Below are 21,670 nucleotides of genomic sequence, written 5' to 3' on the forward strand. Positions count from 1 at the left end.
TACAAAAATTAAGGAGTGTTTATATATGCACTGTTCATAGCTTCGCGTAAAGCTCTCAGTGGCAAAACTCACAGGATTATTTCAAAAACCTTGTATTACCTAATTATTAACGAAAGAATTAAAAAAAAAAAATTACTGTCCTTGCAGAGGGTTACTGACCTTTCTCTATTTCAATGGCTTGACTGTTTAAATTTCTCTAGACTATATTCCTTCTAAACAAGGCATTAAAAATATTGTTGAATGCTCATAATTGAAGAAAACTCTTCTACCAGCAAAATTTTAAATATTGCTTGAGTTATATACATCCACTTATAATAGTTGATATTTGTGTGTCAGTTGTATTAATAAATATTGCTTTTAAATAATCGTCGAAAATTTATTTTTGTGCATAACAACCATTTACAATACAAATGTAACATTAAAAAAAACATAAAATACTAAAGTATAATGGGTTTTGAATAGCATTTACATGCCCCATGAGTCCTTTAAGGCTACCGATAAAAATGTGTTGACTGTTGAGTCTAAGACATATTATTTTGTTTTGCATAATTCTTGATCAGCCTGTATTTGGCGCAATGTTGTTGTTCGTACCAAGTCCGAACTATGTTTATGTAAGCAGAATGCATTGAGTCTGTTTGTACATTACCACTCTAAAACAATGGAGATAATGGATTGGCACTAACTGCAAATCAAGTGCGCATCGATTAAATTACCTAAACCCCAACACACCTATAATTTATTTCCCGAAATACACTGTATTAACAAAATGAATATTACATGAAGAGGAATGTGTATTACTAATTTATTAAGAATCTATCATTGAAGAAGAAGACAATACAAATAAATCTAAGTATTGGATATGAATAAATATCGGAAATGTTTATCCGACACACTATTTAGGTTACAGACCAATTTCATTAGAAACTTTGTAATCATTTATCTAGAAACCAAAAATATGGGAAACCTTAATTGCAAGATGATATTTTTAATTCTGAATTTGAAATATGATGTTTAATAAATATGTCCGAATGATATTTTTAATTCTGAATTTGAAATATGATGATACGACGCTCGGGTGAGACCCAAGCGCTATGCCTACTCAACCACTGACCGGTCAAATGGTCAAAATGATGTTTAATAAATATTTCCGAATGATATTTTTTATTCTTAATTTGAAATATGATGTTTAATAAATATGTCCGAATGGTCGAATGGTTAAGATGCTGTCCCAGTAAGACAAGAGATCCTGGGTTCTATTCCTAGTTGTGACCGTTATATTTTTCCTCTGTGTTCTGCTTCATTTTCCATTTAGATTGATTAAAATTATCTTCTTCTTCAATGAAATATTAAGAATTTCTTCAAATTATTGGTAATACGGTTAAAAACGGAATTGTGAGCCCTTAAAGAATAGATCAATGTATATTCTGATAAAATATTAGTAAAATACTAATATTTTATCATAAAATCTGAACACGTTTTGTTAAAAATTATAATATTTTCAAATTTTGTCACTATACACCAGACTAATACAGGTGCATGAACACGTGTTCCTGCACGACAATGGCCTGTAATCCTGTTTTTCACCAGATTAACAATAATTTGAAGAGATTTTTAATTAATTAGTGTTACTCATATTTCTCCGTGTAATTATCATTTTGATTAATGCATTTTCGAAAGTATGTTTTGAGTTAATTATAGGTTTATTTGGGGTGTATTTAGTATTTTTCAGGGACAAAACTCAAACTAAAATTGAACGCAAATTACAATTAAAAGTATGGACATTTTTACGATTGAATCGTGCATGTGCTGTGCGAGTGCCACTCTTAACGTAACCTCACCTAACCTAACCTAACTTAACCTCACGCAAAAAGAGAGAGTGCATTGTTGAGATCGGCCAAATGTGGGTCAACATGCCACGACTACCTATATCAAATTTTAAAGTTTTATCGTTCATTGATTAAAACTTTCCTTAACCCTCAGGGCTCTGGCATATTGACGGGTATGAAAATTATACAAAACGCATACTAATCACTTATTTTAAAATACATATTTTACTAGACAAATGTATTTTAAACACAGCTGTAAATTGTTTTTTTTTTATAAATCAATAAAAAAAATTTCATGTTTTTCTCAAATTGCGGTCGGTTTAGTATATATTTAGTTTAGTATATATTTTAATTCTACCCTAGTTAACTTTTGGATTTGAATATAAGGCGTGGTGTTTATTCTTTCAAACACCGTTTAGTTCATATTTCTCACCATGACAGTAAGAAAGATACAACTATTTTTATGAGAGACTGTTCCCAAAAGTGAACAAATTAGCCTGACGGGTTAAATGCTATATAATAGATTGCATTTAGTTCGGGTTGAATCTTGCGATCATACATAAAGATAGTTGCCAATAAAAATGTGCGGTGAGAAAAATGAAGATAATGTTGGTAGTTCTTATACGATGTATGATACAGTTAAATAAATATAACCGAATGAGATAGTGTCCCTCCCATTAGCTCAGTTGGTAGAGCGGTGCCCCGGCAAGGCAAGGGTCCTAGGTTCGAGTCCTAGATGTGACTGTATCTTTTTCTGTTTCAGATATTCGTTTAGGAATCGCTAATATTGTCTTCAGTGGTTAAACTTTTCTTTTAATCTAACCTGGTGGGTTAAAAAGAGTATACATACATATCAATGGGGAGCAACATTCAAGGGATGTAAAACTTTGAGGCAATACACAAGAACAAGCCACATAAGTCTTCCCTTGAGATGGAGTAAGTGGATTTGTCTGCAATTTTGAGGTTCATACTAAACTGGTAAATATACCACAGTGGGAGATAAATAATCTGAATTGGGTACCAGTGGAGATATTGTGCTGAAACTTTGTGAAGACGTTTCATAAGACCAACATTACTACCCAAATCTCACTGGAAAACTGAATCATTTTTCACGATTTGGTGTCTGCATTGAAGGTTGTAGGTATAAAATAGTTTATTCTTCAGAAGTCAAAATAAACTCGTACATACATAAAAATAATGTTTCTTTGTTTATTTCGTAAGCATTCCTATACCATTCATCCGATTTCAGTGATAATTTCAAAGATTGTTCTTATTAGTGCCAGGAGTGTTAACATAGTGATTTGAATGCTAGAAGAAGTCAGGGACGCTTGAAACTTAACGCATTATCTTTGCACTAGAATGAGATACGCAGTCGAATTAAAATCGACATTATAAAGTTTTTAACAGAAGCAATATGAATTTCATGATAAATGTGAACTTCGCTAGGTGAAGTAAATGGTGAGAGATAGTAGAGGATTTCCAAGGAAGACATAAATTAAATATTTATTCATAGTAAAATAAGACGACAAAGAAAATTCAAATAAAGGAAAATGTATATGGCTTGCAAGTCAATGGTTGAAGAGATCAAGGATGCCCAAAATGAAACAAATACTTAATACAATACAATTATATTATTTCATCCTTAAAAATGCACCCAGTTGTCAAGTACTCAAGAATTCACAAACTCAAATAATTAAAAGTCCGCGTGCAATGCCCGATACATGTCAACTTGTCAAAGATTTTTTTAAACTTTATTTTTTAATTTATCAATATAAAGTTTTTTTACGTAAATTTTTCGACATCTCTCTCACTAGGCTACACATGCGTCGAGACAGACGTATGCAGGTACAAAGAATACTTACAAAGGCTTCTTTTATTTTATTTTGTATTTGAATTGTTGTTACTGTTTACGTGTAATTTGTTTTACATATGTTTGTGATAGTGGGACGCCCAATACTTGTTATCCATTTCTTTATTTCATGTTTGAATTTGGTCATTGACTATGTTCGTCTAATAGTGGCTGTTAGTAAATAAATAAATAATAATAGGTAGTATATAAAATAAAAGAAACACAAGTTTCAAACTTCATTATCAGCTTTGTTTGTCTTAAAAGCAGCGAATTAAAATTAATAGTCCCTAACTAACTAACGATCTCACCGTTTTACCGCAGGGGTAGGCAGAGAGGATGGACAGCGAAACTTGGCCCACACTCCTTGCCTCATTCACATTCATACATCGTCTCAAACATACTCTGACTCTTGACATGGCTCAACGTATCAGATTTATTTGAGCGTGCCATGTTTTCCTCAGGCGTTCCCAACTTCTTCTACAATTCACATTTGCATCATTTATTCTCTTATACTCCTTTATTCTTTCATTCTCTCTATATATGACCAAACCATTTTAGCGTCCCTTTTTTAATCCTACTAATTACGCTTACATCAGCCTTGCATTATTTGTGGATCTTCATATTGTTTTATACACACACACCTCACGAATCTCATTTTTAACGTTTTCAGTCTATTTATTCATAAAAGTTAATAATAGTTCTGGATGTCGCAAATCAAAACACAAATAACTGTTCCGGAATTTGAAACGACGTGATTAATTTGGAAACGATTAATTTTAACCATTTTTTTTATTATTTACAACCGTTTTAATAAAGGTTAATTTATTCATCGTTTTTCACGTTAATTTAATAACAGCTTTCCGAGTATTTGGACAATTAACATACTTATTGAATTGTGAAATTTTTTGCCACAAAGTCTACTGTCAAAATTTAGGTGATCAAAACTTCCGTAAACAATGCATACAAAACTGTTTTATGTTTCAAATTAAATACCTACATGTACTTACAACTATGAATTAACTAGTCATCCTTAAATTTTTAATTACTACTTTTTACAAAAATTCATAAAATGCATTGTCATCGATAAAGACTCTATCTGCCGAGTTTTACCTCCATCCTATATCGGGAAGTGGGTAAATTTCCGTTTCTAAGATTTGCATTCATTCATTACCGAAAAAAAAGTATAATTCAAGTAAATGTATTTAAAAAAATATATTTATTTCAACAGGAATTAAAACCTGTTGCAGGTGGTTTAAAGGTGTCTCCATAGGTGCCAGTAGTAATACCACATAACAGAGATAACTATCGGACGTTTTGGTCTAATACCCGAATGGTTACGAAGATAGCCGATGTTAGCCGATCTACAGGCAAGCATCTTTAGTCAGCGTCTCCCCCGTTTCAGAATAACTTAGAGCATACCATAGGATGAACGTGAGTCCAGTTAGATATTCATTGTAAATACGTTACGATAATAAACATACTCGTTATCTCAGACAAACCGAAGACTTGCATATTTTAATCTCCCGATTATCATAAGGGTACTGCTAATCAGAGAGAAAATTAAAGGTATTCCACCTTAAAGATAAACGAATATATTCATAGAACATCGGCTATTCTACTGCAAAGCTATTGGAAGCAGTGGGCCAATAGACAAAAGTTCCAAACAATACACGGTTGTTGTAAACCATTATTGATTCTGTGGCGTAACTTGTATTTATGTTGCGGTTGTAACCTAACTTTAAACACTTCACTTTAGGTGCACTTCAAGAACTGCCGCAACTCTTAGCGCTTCCTAGAGTTACTGATACATTAAGGACACTGATTTTGAGAAATGAGAGATATTGATAGTAATATTCCCTTATTTGTCTGTGTCTTGTTCGTTTCATGTTTCATTTAAATTTATTAGTATTTTCTTTTTCTTCAATAAAATGTTTTCTAACTTAATGAAATGTAACTCTATAAAATAAAATCAAAATTCAATTCAGTGAATCAATAACAGTTCGTTATTGATTTACTGCATTGAACATTGTGATAATTCTATATCCGACCATAATATTCTACCCCTTGATGTAATTCACACGTATGTTTAAAACGGATCTTACGACTATAAAATCGTCCAAAAATATACCCAAATTAATCTTGATAATCTAAAGAATGATATCATCCAAAATCCATTTCACCTTAATATGAATGACAGCTCGGACTATGACAATCTTGTAAACTACCTCACATATAAAATTAATTATGATAGCAGCACTAAAATTAACACAAAAAACACAAATAACCCAGACTAAATAACCAACAACCTTATAAAATAATAAACAAAAGAAAACAAATTACACCTGAAACTAAATAAAACAACCAAAAAATACATAATTTAAAACAGAATTCCTAAAAGTAAGAAATAATATCACTACAAAAAAAACAAAACTTAATACAAACACACTTCGGTGATCTTTTTAAAACATGCGAAAATAACAATAAAAGTTAATTAACAACATAATACAGAACCAATCGAATAATTTTTGTAATAAATTAATTGCAAAAAACGTAGTAATATGCAACCATTTTAACAATTTATTTTGTAACATTGGCTCTTCTTAGCTGATAATATACATAATAAATACAAACACAATCTAGCCAATGAAGTAACATTAGTGCATGATGGTGTTGAATCTTTATATCTTCAACGTACTTTGGAATTAAAAATAAATAAAATAATAAAATTCTTAAAACTAAATGCAAGTGCTGATTATGATACACTCAAATGTAAGACAGTTTTAAGTCTCTCCAGAGAATTGTTTCCAATTTTTTTTATTAGTTTACATTTATATTTTTTATTGAGTAATTTACATATTTAGTTGTATTCTACTCAAGCGAAGCGATAGTATAATCTTCAATTTATCTAAAGCATATTTTTTTGCATTCATAATGTACACCAATTCGTTATAAAGATTAATCAAAATAGTGATTTAGCATTAAACTTCGCCTTAATCTATTCAAATCATATCTGAGCAACAGAAAGCAATAATCAAAATAGCAACCACCTTCCAATAAACTATGGAGTCCCGCCGGGATCCATACTAGGACCACTATTGTTCCGACCGAATCAGATTTAAACGGTCATTTTTTTTGTTTGCAGATGATAATGCAATTTCCTACTGGGGTAAAGATTGAGACATCTTACTAGAAAATATACAAAGAGACTAAATAGGATACTTGATTTTAAACTCAGCCCGTAAAATCATTCCTCCTCGTGGAACCTTAAAAATTGAATATAATAACCTGCAAATCCTGATAGAGGACAAAATATCTTAGGCTGTTGATAAACATTTTACATTTAAACAGCATATTCTAGACATTCAAGATAAAATCACTCACTTATTTAACGTATTTAGCCGGTTATCATATCTATTTCTAAATTACATTAAAAAAGGTCTATATTATAGCCTCGTACATTCACATTTAAACTACTTGATTGAAATTTGGGGAAACACATAATATGAAACATATATAAATGAACAACAGGTAACACAACACAAAGAAACAATAAAACTATTTCACTTTGAACCTAGAACAGTCACAAAAAAGAATATATGGAAAATAAATTGTAAACATTAAGAAAATTATGCGAATATAATACATGTCTCCTTATATACAAAATAAATAATTAACTTATACATACAAATACAAAATTCATTTAAACGTCCAAAATATACACACACTTTACACGGCAACACGATACATACATTTAAATACCATAGATATTCACTATGGCAAGCAAACCATTGGTTACGGGGGGGCAACATATATAATTGCCTTCCAGGCATAATTAAAAATTAACAGAATGGTACATTCTTAAAAATAAATCACTTTAATGCTCAATCAACAAAACACTGAAAGTGAATAATATTTTTATGTAAAGTTATAAGTGTAATGTAATTAAAAAATATATTAATTTCAGTTATTTCTAGTTCAACAAGTGAAAATGTAATTTTCTTTTATCTAGAATAAAAACTTGAAAAAAAAAAAAATGTACAAAATTATCAACTTAATAAATGAACATAAGTACCAAAAGAATTCGCACAGCACAGCTTCCACAAGTGTCAGGCTTTTGAGTAGTCTGTAAGCTAACGTTGCCTTATAGACCACGATTGGAGGCTTTGTACTATTATAATAACAGCACCACTAGGATAGCTTATAAAGCAGTGGCAAGTTACAGGGTAGCTTTTAGCATCTGATTAATGAATTTTCTACCCCCCGTGGAAGGCTTTGCGGCACGTGTTCCATCAAGGATGGTCGATGGATTGTCTTTGTCAATTTGAAAGCAAGATTCATCCCTTCAGCCGACCAACACCCCAGTTTCTGAAAATATCTATCACAATCATTTACAAATAATTTTGGATGACAGATTCTACATTAGCTCAAATTTAATTTAGACTCAGTGTGTTTTAAGTCATTATGGATTATTTAATTGAAATCAATGAATAATTGATTGAAATAATGACAAATGCAAAGCCAGTGAAAGATTAAAAAATATTGTTAAAAAGTCGTATTTATTAAGGAGCGTATGTTATTCAATCATAAGAAAAAATCACTCTCAAGTTAGAATATACTATAGAAAAAGTAGACGAAGACATTCCAGTACGAAGCTCGAAGAGATTTATTTGAGAAAAAAAACCGGAATCATCATTATCACTTATAACTCTACTAATTTTATTTTTATTTTGCACAAAATACCAAAATATAATATTGCTAATACCTAATAGTCTGTTCAAGTAATAAAGCCTCTCGATTAAAACCTTGGAATGTTTAGTTTCTCAGTAAAGCTAAAATAATATTCCAAACAATGTAGTAATTCTCCCTCTTATATTCTATGCTTTCGATGTGCCTAAATACTTTTATGTATTTTATAAGCTTCATAAATATTTCCTTACCTTTTAAGCTGCGAGAGCAAGGAAAAATAATTTCCTTCTTACCTAAATCTCTTTGTTTTAGAGGCGTTATTGCGATAAAGTCGAAATATTTCCCAAAATAAATTTTAAGACGCCACGAGAAAATCTTTGACAACAAAATTAATAGGAGAACATAACTCCCGGGAGGTTTCGCCGTCGGTTGAGAAAATCAGAAAGCTCAGAGTGCTTGATCGATTTTAAAGCACTGGAATGGAACCCGGCTGATAACGAAATCCTTGGGGAATGCCCTTTTTTATTCCATCTATCCGTACACCGATATGAGCTCCTGGTATATCCGTGCATCGCAGTCCTCCTAAGCCTCACTGCTCCGAGGGTAATAAAACATTTATTATTTTTATCTCGGAGAGAAAAATTTCTCCTCGATAGTCTTAGCACCCTTGTACTCGGACCGGACTATGAAACAAAACTTACAAATCATTGTTTGATCGTAAACTTTATAGGATATTCCGTGATACAGGCGAGAAGTACTCTGACGTCATCGAATATTTCTTTAGCAATTGGTTGGGCTCTGGTAACACCTCACTGGCGCTACGTTCACATAGATCTCATTTTACGAACTTGGTTTACTTAACATTTTAGTGTTACTTCTAGTTAAAAGTCAATAAGTATGCTTGTTGTAAATCTTTAATTTACAGTATTGTCTAAATTCCCATTCCGTCATAAAAATATGTATAGTTTTAAGTCATGAGCTATTAATCTTAGTTATAAGCCACTAACTATAAGACTAAGTTACTAACACTGAGATGTTAGTTATAATATACTGATAACATCAGTATTGTGTAAACACATATCATCAAATATGTTTAGTTTTAACTCACTAATTTTATAAGTCGTAATTGTAAGTAACTAGCTAATAATCTTAGTTTTAGGCCAATAGTTATAAGACTTAAGTGATAGGCAATATGTTAAATGCATAAATTAAGTTATTAAGCGCCCTTGCATTAATATGATATTTTATTAAAATTTTACTAAAATGTTAATATTATTCATTTAATCCTCGGGAAGCATTTCGTGTGAGATGAAGAAGAAATTTTTTTCTTACTGTGATTTCTGTCACAGTTAAATTTTTACAGCTCTTCGGCATTTAATTTTACAAATTTGTTGCAGAAATGGGTATCATAATAGATAAGTTCAGTATCGTCCATGTAAAAGATTAAGATTCAGAATCAACACGTTAGCCATGTTTATCGACCGGTGAATGGCTGAGTTGCCACGGTGTTTGAGCCGCGTATGAGTACCGTTGCCCCGGGAACCATTTTTCGCATAACCAATACCTCTGACATAACACATCAGGTGTTTTGCAACGTTCGGCGACTTAGCAGGAGTGCCCAGGTCTAGGCATGAATTGTCTAGATCTTGGTGGCGAATACGTCTGCCCACGGATTTTAGAGGAAGATCTCTTTGCCTTTCCAGTAGGATTATCTGAACCCATCGTCTAGTACCGCAGTGGGAAGGATGAATTCATACCCTTTTCCTTCCCAGATCTAAAATATAATTTAAAAAAATAGTAAAAAAAGGATCTAATTTGCTAGGTAATCTTTATCTTTTCCCTACACACATTTATCCTATTTGCTATGTAACCTTCATTTTTTCCCTCCACACTTCTATTCTATTTGCTAGGTAACCTTCATATTTCCCCTCCACACTCCTATTTTATTTGCTAGGTAACCTCCGTCTTTTCCCTCCACACTTCTATTCTATTTAGGAGTTAAAATTCTGGCAATTCTCGTGATTTGAGCCACCATTTTATCAATCATATTTCATTAATTAGTTAATTTTTTTTGCCAAGGTTTGATGCTACTGTAAAATTATTAAGAAACCGCTTTAGATAAATTCCTCCCTAAGCCCTTAGGCAGCTAGCAAATTATAAATAAATAAAATAAATCATATAAACTTATATTACATTTTATCGAAGGAAGCAAACACTTTGTGATGTGACATTATATATCAAATGAAAAATACACTTTGTAAAACACCACTTTTATTTTGAATTAATATTAACAGCCAACATTAGGCTGTTAATATTAATTCAAAATAAAAGTGGTGTTTTACAAAGTGTATTTTTCATTTGTTATATTACATTTCCTTAAGACTTCCAAGAAGCATTAAAATCTAGCTTAATTAGATTTTTTCACTGAAACCATTTAAGGGCTGTTAAGTTTGGAGATAAAATTGATGTTCACCTTTCAATAATTATTACATATTATTATTATCTGGCTTAAAGTGTGATGGCAGTATCATGATAATAATGCTATGGCTTGCATTAATGGATTAAATATCGTAGGCTAACGACTCCCGTAATCGGATTATTTGCTCCCTTCATGGGCTTATCGGCAGCCTCCTGCTTTAAATACAGATGATCGACAACGACTTATAATTTTATAAATATGTTTCCTCGAAGAATGACAAAATTAATTTATGATTTTTAGTAAGTAATCATAAAAATTAAAAACTCTAAATTAAATTTTCGCGGACTCTCGAGGCAATACTTAGCCAGTTTGCCGCTACAAATCTTTATGAGGTTCAACTTAAAATTTAGCTCAAATGCAGAATGACGGTGCCACCAACTACAGGGATTTTCCAATAAGAGGTGTTATTTTGAATATTAATTAAAGAATTAATGATTTTTTATGCCCGGAATTGGATGGTATTGGTCTGGACAACGTTTAATTTCAATAATACGGCGCTACGTGCCATACAAGCAACGGAACCATTGATATTTTACGGGAAAAGTTTCCTCACCGTGTTATCTCTCGTAGAGGTGATCACAATTGGCCACAGAGATCTTGTGATTTAACACCTTGCGACTTCTTCTTTTAGGGCCACGTGAAAGGGGAAGGTCTACGCCAACAGCCTAGCATCGATTCAAGACCTCAAGGATGGAATTCGTGAGGCTATCTAGGACATGAGGCAGCCACTTTGCGATTTGGTTATGGAAAATTTTATTAAAAGGATATGGTCCTGTAGGCGTGGTCGTGGCGGTCATTTGACGATGTTATTTTTCACTATTAACGACATATCTTCCTCTTTATAATGAAATAAACATTCGATCATTTATATTAAAAAACGGCACTTTTGTTTGAATATCAAAATAACACCTCTTATTGGAAAACTCTTTTTATTGAGTGTTAATTTTCCTAAATAGCACGTAAAAAGTTAAATCGTCTTTACGCATGGTAAATGCATTATTCTTATGCGCGAAGTTCTTATGACGATTGTTCCAACAAAATTAGCTAGGTACTAACAAACAATCATCAAAAACACAAATTTCGGTATTGTCTGTTTGTAACTCTTTTTTTATTTTTTTTCTTTATTCATTGAAATGGTTATTACAATTATTAGCTATGTTTAGACCACAAAGCATGAAAGTACATGAAAAGAATATATCAACTATTAAATATACAAGATATTAAAAGAAATTTAAAAGGTATATAATTTAAAAGAAAATAAGGAGTATAGAGTTTTAAAGTATATTATTAAAAATATATATATACGTACATATATAAAATTTCAATTTACGAAATCAATGTCAGTACTTATTAGAAAAAGAATTAACTGATTATATTAGGAGAAAATAATTAAATAAATATATTCATAAGTAATTATATATATTCATAAGAAATAAAAAATATATAAATATAATGATTAAATAATATATATATAACTACATAACTACTTATGAATATATAAAACTACGAATGAATATATTTATTTAATTATTTTCTCCTAATATAATCTGTTATTTTTTTCTAATAAGTACTGACATTGATTTCATAAATAGAATGTATGTTTTTATATATTTTTAATGATATAATTTAAAACTCTATGTATATATATACATATAGAGTTTTAAATTATATATATATATATATAGGTATATATATCATTGTTCAGACTTTAGCCAAGAATCAAACCAAACGAAAATGCCACCTGTATCTGTATTGAGTAATTGAAATATCCGACAGATGTCTCCCCTAAGGGCAATAATTCTGATTATATATACCAATACATTCAAATGAATTAGGTTATAAATAGGCTTGCAAGCCCATTTTCTTCCTCTTCTCTCTCTAAATAACGGATCAATAACAACCATGAAATAATTAAGGAATTCGAGGGTCGTTGTTTTTTGTTACCAGTGATGTGTGTTTTTAAAGAATAAAACTTATCAATTATATTTCTTGGTATCATTAATTTAACGAGGCCATTACTGTAATATATGGTCCAATCGAGCCGCATCGTGCACCAGAAAGCCGAAATATGAACCAGCAAAAAACCAAGAAGATGCAGATCATCATCAGATAAGTATCCCAACGCCATCCTATCAAAACTGTGACCGAATCCCTAATCCTTCCTATTTCAAATTATCCCAAATGAAATATTTAAATATGCAACAAAGATTAAAAAAAATTATTGTTGTTTCTGATTTTTCAGTTGCATAAAATTTTAATAGCTACCTACATTGCAAATTGATACGATTATTGTTAAATGAGCATCTCAATTGTAAGAGTTTTGTCATTGGATTTATTTAATTAAAAATAATTCACGCGAATATTCAAAATTACCGGGTAAAATCTCGCTACAAAATAATTTCAGCGAATTTCTGATTTAAAAAGTTGTCAGTGGTGAGTGGTTCAGTGGTTGTTCTGATTTAAAAGGTTGTCAGCCCTGGCACTAACAAGCATTTTTGCTAACACCGCCGTGTTTTCATTCGTAAACTGTCAGTTGTTTGAGGTTAAAAGTTAAATTGTTTATTATTTACCATTAAAGATGGAAAAGTTAAAGCCGTTAATCAACAAGCGTGGAATTTTGAAAGCGAAATTGACAAGGTTTAATGATATTTTAAAGACACTCGATAAAACGGAACTAGAATTACGTTATCAAAAGGTCGAAAAATTGTTAGATGACTTTGAAAAAATTCAATCTCAAATCGAAGAACTTTCGGATGACGAGGCAGAACACGTAAGTCAACGTGAATCCTTTGAAAATCAATATTTCTCTGTACTTGCATTAGCAAAAGGTTTATTGAATTCAGTAAATCATGAAAAATGTGAAATTAAATTACCAACTTTGAAACTTATTGAATTTCATGGTGAAATTACTGAGTATGCTAAATTCGCTGAGACCTTTAAAGCATTGGTTCATCAAAATAATATGTTAAACAATTCTCAAAAATTCTTTTATTTACAATCGTGCCTTAAAAAAGACGCAGCTAAATTGATTGCCTCCTTGACCATATCGCACGACAATTACGAATCTGCGTGGCAGATACTGCAGGAACGTTACGCGAATAAAAAAATAATAGTTCATAGGCATGTTGCATCTTTATTTCAGTTAAAAGATATGAAACAAGAATGTCCAGTCGCGTTAAGGCATATTATTGATCAGGCTAATATAAATTTAGAAGCGTTAAAAAATCTAGGATTACATGTTGATTCCTGGGACGCGATTATGATATATTTAATATCTAATAAATTGGATGGATCAACTCGTAGATTTTGGGAAGAGCAGCCAATAGATTGTGCACTCCCAACGTTGAAAGAATTTATTACATGTCTAACCAAACGTGTTGAGGTACTGGAGTTCACAAATTTGCAAGAAAAAAGGCCTACCTACAAGAATGTTACAACACGTGATGATCGCAAGAAAGATTTGTCTGTCTCATTGATAGCAACCAAACACGGATGCATCCTATGTAAAGAAAATCATCCAGTGTATTATTGTAAAAAATTTCTCAAATTAAATATCCAGGGAAGATTAGAATTTTTAAGAAAGGCCCAAGCCTGTTTCAAATGTTTGAGGGTAGGACATTTTACACAAGATTGCAAAAATAAATTCAAATGTAAAATCTGTGCAAGTGATCAACATAATACTTTGATACATGTTAATGAATTAAATAGTGAAAACACAAGTGAAGAGGCACACAGCTCGACATCAGTGGCAAATCATACGGTGTTAAATAAAAATGAAAAGATAATTTTATTATCTACAGCGATCGTGAATATCGTAGGTAGCGACAACCGTTTACACAAAGCGAGGGTATTATTGGATTCAGGCGCCCAATCGAATTTCATAAGAGAGAGTTTTGCAAAAAAATTAAAATTAAAAACAGAAAAAATAAATATGCCGGTGTCTGGAATACAAAATCGCATCACACATATCAATCGAAGAGTTACAATTGACATGTTAGCAGTGAATAGTGATTATAATAAGAAAATTTCTTGTTTAGTATTGCAGGCTATAACAACCGACCTACCCCAAATGACCTTCAGGAAACAAGAGTTGAAGATCCCATCTGGCTCGCAACTAGCGGATAAGGATTTCAATGTCACGTCTCCAATTGACATCCTGTTGGGTGCGGAAGTTTTTTGGGAAATAATGAATAATGATCGAATACGCTTAACGGAGGGCGGGCCAACTATTCAAAGGACTGAACTCGGTTGGATTGTTTCCGGAGCGATCGACATCATCACTAAAACAAGGCCAGTATCAATTAATTGTAATCTAGCCATTAATAAAATAGGTAACCAGATGGAAAGATTCTGGAAACTAGAAGAGGTGGATGCCATGAAACCTCAGAATTTTGAAGAAAAGGCTTGCGAAGTCAACTTTACAGAGTGTCATAGTAGAGACACGGAGGGCAGATTTACGGTAGCCTTACCAACCCGCCCTTGTATAGACCAACTAGGGAGTTCTTTGTCAATGGCTGAAAAAAGGTTTCATACATTGGAAAGAAAATTTTCCACCAATAAAGAATTGAAATGTCAATATAGCATGTTTATGAGAGAATATTTACAATTGGGTCTGTAATGATCTGCACTTTCTACTTCAAACTTTTCCTTCTCTTCTTTCTACGATAATTTTCCTTAAGTCCCGTAGGTAACTTTTCCATAAGGCTTTGGTTATATATATATATATCCGGGGAGGGAAGGTCCTCCCTGCCGTCTTTTCTTTATTACACACCCCTCCAAGAGTGTACATCCTAGTTTGTCTACGTGACGTACGACCTTGAACGTACTCATTTCACGTGACGGTTCAGTATAAAAAGGCTTCACCGAACGTTGTGTTGGGTTTTTGTTTCTCGGTTTAGAAACCTAGTTATTTATGTATGTGTGGTATCCCTTGGTTCTTTTGAGATAGAGTGAGTTGAATCCATTACCGCTGTGTTTTAAAACCATTTTATAAACCTTATCTTCTAAGTCGCCTGCTCCCCCCCCACTAGCTACTCGATTCTACCTATCGTAGGGTAATGTGAATATAATAAAGTGTTAGATTTTATATATGTGATATACATACGATAAGTTTATGGTGTTAGTTGTCGGCGCCATCCATGTATATATTTTGGGAGGGGAAGGAGAGGAAAGGAAATGAATTTTTTTCAAGCTAAGATTGACTCCTCCTCTTACCAAACAAAACTGATGGATGATAATTTGAGCAAGGCGATCGATATCTGCGTGTCTGGATATCACAACCGGCCGGGTCTCCCCTTGTTCCAAATCGGCAACCTTCACGCCAGAATAAAGAAAACCAGGTCTCATCACCAATTTCAGGATTGCCCCAATCTCAAACACCTCCAGGAAAATCTACTTTACTGAGTGTAGAAGGGGAAAACCATGACATCCCTTGTCACGAATCTAGTCGCGAAAATGTGACACGCAAGGTCCTAGGTTACGTGCCACCTCCAGAAAACGTTGTAACTCCCACGCCGTCGGGGATTTACATCCCTTTCTAGGTCAATACATAGGTAACACACGACGATCTTGTCGACATTTTGCCTGCTTATTAACGATAGGTTGTGTGCCTACCCATTCAGCCAATTATCATGTGAGATATATGTAAGGTCTACTCGAAATGCCAAATTTGGGATGAGGACTGTCTGTATTTTAATATTTGGTTCCAGTATTTATTTTATGAGGTTACTAGCATCCTCGTGTATTAGGTATGGGTAACTTCTACTGAATACCTATCCTCTCAGGTAAGGTATAAACGGATAATTGGTTTGATTTTTTGCATTTAATTTAAAGAGGCTGCCTACCTCTCGAAAGATACCTGTTGAGAAAAGTTGTTCGGTTGGTAGTTTTATTTCGGAGATTACCATCTCCCTCTTTCGACTTTAGATTTGTTTTTGTGCATCCCAATTCGTAACTTAGAAAGTCAAATAATAGATGAAAAGTATTAAATTAGAAAGTCAAATAACAGAAGAAAAGTTTTCATTTCGTTCCGTCTGGTTGCATCCGATCGCTTTCAATTTGGGACGGCATACGCTAGCAAAACTTCCCCTTTGACTGACTGTACACCGCGCCTTGTCCTATATATGAAAAGGTCGTTGACTCGTCTCTCGCTCACAGCTGATTGACGGTTCGCCTAGCACATCCCTGTTAATGATAACATTATTCGGGCGGCAGGTGTCGTAAACTTAGTTCCTGTACCTCGGTTGTATCCGTCTTTTAAAAAGGTCCTCTGAAATTTAATAAATAATTTTAAAAAACTCACCCAGTTAGGCACCTCTCATTCTCAGCGTGAAGCTTACCTGGTTACACTATATAGCTAAATCACTTTAATTTTCGACCTCCTCCCTACGCTTATAAAAGGGTAATTAAATATTCCTGTAAATAAAATTGTACCTCCCTAATCTGTTAGAATTCGAACCCACAGTTAATAATCTATTTGATTCTCTGGTTTTCGGTCTCCGTGGATAGAATGCCATCTCGCCAAATCAATAACTTAGCCCGATTAAACACTTCCTGCCTTTAAGTACATTCACTCTATTTTAAAAACGCAATCATTATTTTTATTATTTTCATGTTTTTAAGACAAGCAATCTAGTTCGAACTGTATACGAAATCACGTTTAAATCAACACAACTTTATAACACAATCGCGATTGCACAACACCTGGCGCCCCTGAGGTGGGTTTTTACAAAACGGCGCTCTACAAATTATCCAATTATTATTATTGTCATTATTATTAATTGTTTTCCCACTGAGTCGAACCACTTTCACTTCACACAAACACCGGATCAATAATCTTTCACTTTAATTCAATATTCCGCAATATTCTCTAATACCATTTGAATTCAATAATTAACTGCAATTTCAAACAACACTTCTGATTTGTATCCCTTTCTCGGGGCTGTCAATCCACCCAAGTTCAAAACTCGACTGTCGCTCCGGTCTCTCCTTTCCCGTGGGAATCTGTTTACTCCAGGCCTGTCTGTCCATAAATCTTCCGTCGTTGTCTAAACAAAAAAAAATTTTTGAGCACGTTTTTTTATTATTTATCGTTTGTTTTTGTGGATATTCAAAACATCACAGGTCATATGGAAGAGTGCCGAAAATCCGAATTTGATGCGAGATCATATTTTTTACCACATCATGCGGTGATGAAGGAGTCAAGCACCACTACTAAAGTTCGCGTGGTGTTCGATGGATCGGCAAAAACATCTTCTGGTATTTCCCTTAATGATGCTCTGATGGTCGGACCTAACATACAAAAGGATTTAAATATGCAAATTTTACATTTCAGAAAACATCCTGTAGTCATAACTGCGGACATAGAGAAAATGTACCGTCAGATAAACGTGCAGGAAAGCGACCGCAATCTACAGAAAATTGTTTGGCGCTTTTCACAGGATGAGGATTTGAAGCATTACAAGCTAAGGACAGTGACTTATGGATTAGGACCGTCATCTTTCCTGGCGACAAGATGCCTGAAGCAAATAGGTATTGAAAATAAACTTTCATTTCCTATAGCAAGCAATGTCATTGAAAATGACTTTTACATGGACGACCTATTAACGGGAGGAAATGACGTTGAATCGTGCCACCTTCTAAAACAACAGGTAATCAGTTTACTAAAATCTGCAGGGATGAATCTAAGAAAATGGAGATCGAACGTGGCAGAATTATCTTCCGAACCAGGTCAAGATATGCAAGGATTGATATCTAAAGAACCCCAAGAAGAAAAAATACTAGGATTAATCTGGAACAGTGAGTTTGATTACTTTTCATATGTAGTGAAAAAACCAGTATGTACCGTACAAAGCAAACGGCGGATATTGTCAAGTATCGCCTCAACGTTCGATCCTTTAGGACTGCTAGGACCAGTAACGGTTGTAGCAAAACTAATTATGCAGAGATTATGGATATCTAAGACTTCCTGGGACGAAGAAATACCCGAGGGAATATTAAAAGATTGGGAAAATTACATGAAAAATTTATCTCAAATAAACCTGTTGAAAATAAAGAGAAGAATCTTGTGGGGTCAAAACAGCCTACAAATCCATGGTTTTTGCAACGCATCGGAAAAGGCCTACGGAGCCTGTGCGTATCTAGTATCCAGGGACGCCGAGGGTAAGATGCACTCTCAGTTAATATCTTCCAGGTCTAGGATAGCGCCATTAAAAAGCATATCCCTGCCAAAATTGGAACTTTGTGGTGCGGTGCTGGTAACGAAATTATTAAAAAACATCAAAGAAGCACTCAACATGGTTGAGGTGGATACATACTACTGGTGTGACTCTACCATCGCACTATGCTGGATAAGAGGACAGCCAGCTAGATGGAATACCTTTGTGGCCAACAGGGTTGCCGAGATACAAGAGGCCGGCGATCCCGCCCATTGGCGACATGTTTCATCGCAGGAAAACGCCGCTGATATTTTATCAAGAGGAGTTACAGCAAACAAACTATTACAAGCAGATATTTGGTGGAAGGGTCCGGATTGGCTAATAAGAGAGGCCGATCACTGGCCGAAGCCAGAAAATTCCTGTATAAATCCTCCAGAGATAAAAACCAAGGCGGTATGCGTGTCTACTAATGTCACGGAGTGGGACATCTTTTCAAAATTTTCCTCTCTCAACAAGCTAAAGAGAGTAACTGCATATATATTGCGTTTCTTTAATAATTGTAACACAAAAAATTGTAAATTAACCGGGAGGTTAAGCGTGCCGGAGCTGGACAATACATTGCATCGTCTAATAGCAATAATTCAACGCTACCATTTTAAGGATGAGTTCAGGGCTTTGAGTAATAAATGTTCACTGGATAAACGTAGCGTTATTTTGTCGCTTAATCCATTTATAAATAATGGATTAATTTGTGTCGGGGGCAGGCTAACAAAGGCGAAACATTTATCATACCAGCAACGACACCCAATAATTTTACCAAAAAATAATAAGTTAACAGAATTAATTATTCGACATCTTCATTATGTACATTTACATGCAGGGACACAAACTTTGTTATCTCTAGTGAGATTACAGTTCTGGCCGATTGCCGGAAAAAACACTGTTAAGCAAATATTACATAAATGTATAGTATGTTTCAGAAAAAATCCAGTAACCAGTCAAGTTATCATGGGTGACTTGCCGGAAAACAGAATAACACCTAGCAGGCCGTTCGTGGTTACCGGGATTGATTACGCAGGTCCTATCATGATGAAAAGCGGTATCACCAGGAAGGCTCCATTGGTGAAATCTTATTTATGCATTTTTGTTTGTTTCTCAACGAAAGCTGTGCATTTGGAACTGGTAACGGACCTCACCACTGACAACTTTTTAAATTGTTTAAAACGTTTCATTGCGCGGAGGGGCAAACCCTTTAAAATATATTCAGATAATGCGACCAATTTTAAGGGAGCATATAATCAACTGAGAGAATTGTATGATAAGTTAAAGAAATCTGATGACAAGATTCAAAAATATTTAGCTGATTTGTCAATATTGTGGGGATTTATTCCACCACGGTCACCGAATTTCGCTGGACTCTGGGAAGCAGCAGTGAAATCCGCCAAATATCATTTAAAAAGAATAACCGATAATTCAAGTTTAACCTTTGAACAATTATATACTTTATTGTGTCAGGTAGAATGCTGTTTAAATTCACGTCCGCTCACTCCTCTGTCCAACGATCCGACTGACCTGAATCCTTTGACTCCAAATCGTTTCCTGATTGGCGGAGGAATAGCTTCTATCTCTGAGAAGGATGTTCGGGAGATACAATATAATCGATTGAATCAATATCAAAAATTAAATGCACTGATTCAAACATTTTGGTGCAGGTGGAAACTGGAATATCTTGCAGAATTACAAAGACGTACCAAATGGAAGGAAGACAAGGGCCTCAGGACTGTTGAAAGGGACGACATGGTCATACTAAAGGAGGACAACCTGCCGCCTAATATGTGGAAACTAGCCAGGATCCTAGCTACTCACCCTGGAGCTGACGGGAAAGTGCGGGTGGTTACCCTCAAAACCGCACAAGGAACATTTAAGAGACCTATCAGCAAAATATGTTTATTACCCATGGAAAGGGATTCAAGCATTGCTACAGGGACGCCCGATGTACCCCCCGGACTGAATAAATAAGTTCCTGCAGTCATAAACAAGAGAAAAATCAACAAACCACCTGAAGGATGACCTTGGACCATCAAATTTTTGCTAGCAGTCATAAAAAGGAGAAGAATTAGCAACCTACCTGAAGGATGACCTTGGACCATCAAATTTTTGCTAGCAGTCATAAGGAGGAGAAGAATTAGCAACCTACCTGAAGGATGACCTAGGAACATCGAATTAACTTGTTCATATTATGATTCTCTTATTTTAGAATTTTTTGTTCATATTCATCTCATGATTGTTTTTCAAATTAATTTGTCCATATTTATATTATGTTTATTTTTCAAATTATTTTTTGTTTATATTATGGTTATTTAAAAAAAAATATTTTTTGTTTATGTGTAAAAAAAAATAAATTCTTCCGTGCCCTGGCAGCATGTTCAGACTTTAGCCAAGAATCAAACCAAACGAAAATGCCACCTGTATCTGTATTGAGTAATTGAAATATCCGACAGATGTCTCCCCTAAGGGCAATAATTCTGATTATATATACCAATACATTCAAATGAATTAGGTTATAAATAGGCTTGCAAGCCCATTTTCTTCCTCTTCTCTCTCTAAATAACGGATCAATAACAACCATGAAATAATTAAGGAATTCGAGGGTCGTTGGTTTTTGTTACCAGTG

General features: G+C 33.7%; 2 protein-coding genes across 5 annotated transcripts in view; one reads left to right on the forward strand and one right to left on the reverse strand.

Moving 5' to 3' along the window:
• Positions 1-21,670, reverse strand: part of LOC149426023 (zwei Ig domain protein zig-8-like) — a 920,604-nt gene that overhangs the window by 645,039 nt on the left and 253,895 nt on the right. The window lies entirely within an intron of this gene.
• LOC149426024 (uncharacterized) lies at positions 13,023-21,504 on the forward strand. 3 transcript variants are annotated; one of them, XR_016304286.1, is made up of 2 exons: positions 13,023-13,610; positions 14,878-15,446. XR_016304286.1 is itself a non-coding variant. In XM_089645554.1 (2 exons), exons 1-2 carry the CDS (start codon positions 13,552-13,554, stop codon positions 21,013-21,015), a joined length of 366 nt encoding a protein of 121 aa, XP_089501680.1. In that variant the 5' UTR covers positions 13,164-13,551; the 3' UTR covers positions 21,016-21,317. The 3 variants fall into 3 exon arrangements, 1 of the variants encoding a protein (XP_089501680.1); XM_089645554.1 differs by lacking the exon at positions 14,878-15,446 and adding an exon at positions 20,709-21,317 and having other exon boundaries at positions 13,164-13,610; XR_016304287.1 differs by lacking the exons at positions 13,023-13,610; positions 14,878-15,446 and adding exons at positions 20,057-20,118; positions 20,709-21,504.

This window comes from Hesperophylax consimilis, chromosome 2, assembly GCF_061612785.1.
Source record: "Hesperophylax consimilis isolate HC1 chromosome 2, BYU_Hcon_1.0, whole genome shotgun sequence".
NCBI lineage: Eukaryota > Metazoa > Arthropoda > Insecta > Trichoptera > Limnephilidae > Hesperophylax > Hesperophylax consimilis.

Bases quoted from the DNA above. Each gene is read 5' to 3' on its own strand.
- LOC149426024 (XM_089645554.1), top strand. From the start codon at position 13,552: ATGACTTTGAAAAAATTCAATCTCAAATCGAAGAACTTTCGGATGACG. The intron at 13,611-20,708 runs GTAAGTCAACGT...ATTTTGGTGCAG, and splicing joins CGGATGACGAGGCAGAACAC to GTGGAAACTGGAATATCTTG.